Source organism: Anser cygnoides, chromosome 5 (assembly GCF_040182565.1).
Source record: "Anser cygnoides isolate HZ-2024a breed goose chromosome 5, Taihu_goose_T2T_genome, whole genome shotgun sequence".
Taxonomy (NCBI): Eukaryota; Metazoa; Chordata; class Aves; order Anseriformes; family Anatidae; genus Anser; species Anser cygnoides.
Window position 1 is genome coordinate 10,881,259 of NC_089877.1, and position 3,994 is coordinate 10,885,252.

The 3,994-nt window shown below is 53.1% G+C and overlaps 1 protein-coding gene across 1 annotated transcript; it reads left to right on the forward strand.

Moving 5' to 3' along the window:
* The first annotated feature begins 2,263 nt into the window (after positions 1-2,263).
* On the forward strand, positions 2,264-3,749 carry FANCF (FA complementation group F). The gene has a single exon (XM_048050899.2). It carries the CDS (start codon positions 2,448-2,450, stop codon positions 3,453-3,455), a length of 1,008 nt encoding a protein of 335 aa, XP_047906856.1. The 5' UTR covers positions 2,264-2,447; the 3' UTR covers positions 3,456-3,749.
* Positions 3,750-3,994: the final 245 nt, after the last annotated feature.

Sequence of the window (3,994 nt, forward strand, 5' to 3'; positions counted from 1 at the left end):
TTCACAACCTTTTTATTATAGAGATGTCAGTCTGTATCCCATTGTTGAAAAAAATACTGATATTTAGACTTTTTATCCTAATTTGAGACAGAACCAAGAGTTGAAATACTCAGAGTTTTTCATACAGCAGAAATTCCATTTTTCAGGCAGCTCTACAGAGACCTACTTACTGTATGTAACTAGAGCTTGTGCGCTCCATCTTTCCTTTAATTTTTATTAGTTTCTAATATGCTTTGGAATAGATGGACACGGTAGATGATAGGAAAGTACAAACTTATTAACAATAGAAGCAATAATTATAGTGTATTCATAGATACTGAGAGATACCATTCTCTTTCAACAACAATGGCCATAGGATTTCACTCAGTAATTCTTGTACTAGGCCCTTAACTTACAGGTGAACTCTGTTCTTTCCTAAATAGATGACTGAAATAATAGGATAAGGGCACTCAGGTGTGAAAGGGTACGTGTTTTCATGAGGGTACTTAAGACAGAAGGTTCCTAAACCACTATCCTGGAGCAGTCTAGGAAAAGGTTTTAGTAGCAAAGGGTAGTACCCATGCTTCTGTTTAGATTGTTTTTATTTTTAGGTTGATTTATTTTGGAAGCATTATGTTATTAAAGCTGGTTCTCAATGACTAGAAGTTGTCTTTAGGATTGGGGTTTGTAACCAGGGAACAATTTATTTGTGTTAGAAAACCCAAAGGAAGCTATAGAATGGCTTAGATTTGAAGGGATCTTTGAGATCATTTAGCTCTAACTTTTCTGACAGAGGTGGGGATGCTACACACTAGATCAGGTTGACCAAGGCCCCATCTATTTTGGTCTTGAATGTTTTCAGGGATAAGGCATCCACAACTTTTCTTGGTAACCTCTTCCAGCGCCTTATTACCCTTACAGTGAAGAATTTCTGCCTAAATGTCTAGACTAAATATATTCTCTTTTAGTTTAAAACCATTCCCCCTTGTTCTATCATTATCTACCTTAGCAAATACTCCTTCTCCACCTTCTTGATAAACCCCCTTTAAGTATTGAAAGACTGCAATGGGGCCTTCACGGGGCCTTCACGGGGCCTTCTCTTCTCCGGGCTGAACAGCCCCAGTTCTCTCAGCCTTTCTTCATAGGAGAGGTGCTTCAGCCCTCTTGTCACCTTTGTGGCCCTCCTCTGGACTTGCTCTCACAGGTCTTCATCTTTCTTGTGCTGGGGGCCCCACACCTGGTTGTAGTACTTCAGGCGGGGCCTCACAAGGGCAGAGTAGAGGGGGAATATATTCAGCACTAGGGTGTAGGGAAAAACAGAAAATCAAACAGGGCATCTGCTTAAGAAGAGCATTATTCTTTGTCCTTGAGGTTTGGGTTCTGCTACTGTTTCCAGACAAATTCCGTGTGCCCATGAGGAGCGCCCCAAACTGTAGGCCTGCAGCCTCCCCAGCCCTCAGGAGCCGCCAGGGCCCCACGGAAGGTGCTGGAAGCTGGCCGGGCCTGGCCCTGCTGCGCTGTGAGGCAGTGCTGTGTGCACAGCTCTCAAAGGGACGAGGACGGAGGAAACGCGCTGTTCTCCGTGAGGTGCTCTTCAGTACACGGGCATGAAGAAAGTCCCTCTGAGCTGCTGATCCCACAAGTATGCCAGTTTGCGCTGGTTTTAAGTTTTTTGTGTGTGTGCTGTGGAGAAATGGCCTTCAGCTCCTGCTGGCACAGGAGGGAAGGGAAGGGAAGGAAGGCCTTTCTCTTATCGCTGAGTGTGGGGAGCGGTTATGGCACATTTACACCATAGTTTGTGTGAGGTGTTGGTCAGGTTGCCCCCAGGTGAGATGCTTGTGAGGGAACCTTCCAGAATTTTGGGGGGTTGAGAGGACAGGATGGCAGCTTGTGGCTCCCTCAGCAGCAAGAGGCCTCTCTGTCTGAGGCACGGACATGGTGATTTGGGAAGGGTGGCCAGTTGGGGCATGGCTGACAGGGGGTAGGCTGTAAGTGGTGAGGCACCGTGGGGTGCAGGTAAGCTGGGTTCGGCTGTGGGCTGCCTTCCGAGCAGGGCTGGGAGCCAGCCCCAGCGGGGACAACATGCCTGCCCTGTGGCCACACGGCCACCCTTTGGGCATGCAGCCGCCCCAAGAGATGCCAAATACCCCCACACAGGGTGCCTGGGAATAGCTTTAGTTTCTTTACATTGTGTACAGGAGTCACAAATGCGTTTTGTTTATTTTTTAACGTCTAAATTGACTCATCAGGGAGCGCAGTAAAGCTCCCCTCTCGCCATGCGCTGAGGGTTCTCCTCACGTAATGGCCGCGGTGCCCGCCCCGTTCCTCTTTAAGGGGAAGGCAGCGAATTGACGCCCGGCTCGGCCAATGGCGTCCCTGACCCCCCTCCCTCGCCGCCTCGGATCGGCTCCGGTCGCCGGCGGGAGGCGGTGCTGGGGCGCGGCGGCGGGCTCGGCGGCAGCGGGGGTATGGAGGCGGTGCTGGGGCAGGTGGCGCAGCTACCGGCGCTGCTGGCAGTGTGCCGCTCCGCGCTGGTGCGTGCCTGGGACCCGCCGACCCTGGAGCGGGCCCTGGACTGGGGCCGCTACTTCCAGCATCTCCACGACCGCCTCCGCGCCCGGCCCCGGCTCCGCCACGCCGTGGGGCAGCGGCTGCGGCGGGCCCGGCCGGGCGCTCCGCTCGCCTTCGGGCAGCTGGGGCGCTGCGCAGAGCTGCTGGGCCTGGCGCTGCTGGAGAACCGTGCCCTGCCGCCCGCCGCCTGCCGCCGCCTCCTCCAGCGCCTGCTGCAGCCCCCCGCCGCCCGGCCCGGCCGCCTGGCGCTGCTGGCCCGCAGGAAGGCGGCCTCCCGCCTGCTGGAGCCGCTCCGCAGCTCCACGCCGCCGCCGTCCCTCGGGGGCCCGGAGCCGCGGGTGGCCGCCGAAGCGGGGCTGCTGCTGGGCCGCCTGCGGGACGAGCCCCCGGGGGAGCCCCGCTGGCTCGGAGGGGTCCTGCAGCAGCTGCCCGAGCCCAGAGCCTTCCGGGTGGTGGCGGCAGCGCTGCTGCTGTTGCGGCAGGGGGGAGGCCCCCAGCAGGAGGAGGAAGCAGGGGCTGACCCCCTGCTTTCCTGGCTGCTGGAGGACGCGGAGAGGTTTGCTGCCTTCTGTCAGCAGCTCCCGGGCTCTCTTCTTGCTTCGTTAGCTGCTCACTATTCGCAAATAAGCAAACGTTATTTGGACCTCTTGAGTGACTGGGGAAGCTGCTTGCTGTATGACCCCTTGCAGGGGCAGTGGGTTAAAAGCTGCCCCGATGAGGGTGAACTGTCCTGGGAGGAGCTGAGGGAGCGCTTCAGCTGTCTGTGTAAGGGACCTGTGCCGCTCAGGGAACAGACCCAAGCTGCTCTCAAACTCCTGAAGGCAAGGGATGGAGACTTTCAAGTCCGTGGCCTAAGTGTGTGGACTGACTTACTGTTGGAAGTAGAGGAAGATTTGAGGAAATGAGCAGAGCACTGATGCGTGAACACAAAAGCAACACAAAAAACTTTTGAAATTTGGCGATCCTGATTAACTCTGTATTTGATACAAAAGGCAGGAGCACTATATGTTGATCTGGGTTGGAAACAAACATTGATGGGACTGATGATAACACTTATTATGACTGTATGTTAAGTCTGCCAGGAAGGCCTGGTGCTTCTTTGTAATTGCACTGCTGATTCTCCTGCTCACCAGCAGGAAATGGTTTTCTCTTCAGTGCTTACTTCTCAGCTAATAAAATGTATGTTTGCTAACAAAAAACTGAGTTATTTTTTTTCAAGTATTACAGTTCAAATGTGTTTTGGTCAGGGTAGTCCCGTTTCTTTTCTTGCTGGAGGCTCACCAGATGTTAAAAAGGGAAGGTGGAGTTTAAAACCTGAAAACCACAAACTCATGGTTAATTCAGTAGTAGTGGTCTTCGTGAGGCTGTCTTGGTGGCTTTTTTTTTTTTTTTGTGCTTCTAGGTCTTGTGTATGACTTAGCCTCTGGGTCTAAGTGAAGGTGAA

Coding starts and splice junctions, on each gene's coding strand:
- FANCF (XM_048050899.2), top strand. CDS start 2,448: ATGGAGGCGGTGCTGGGGCAGGTGGCGCAGCTACCGGCGCTGCTGGCA.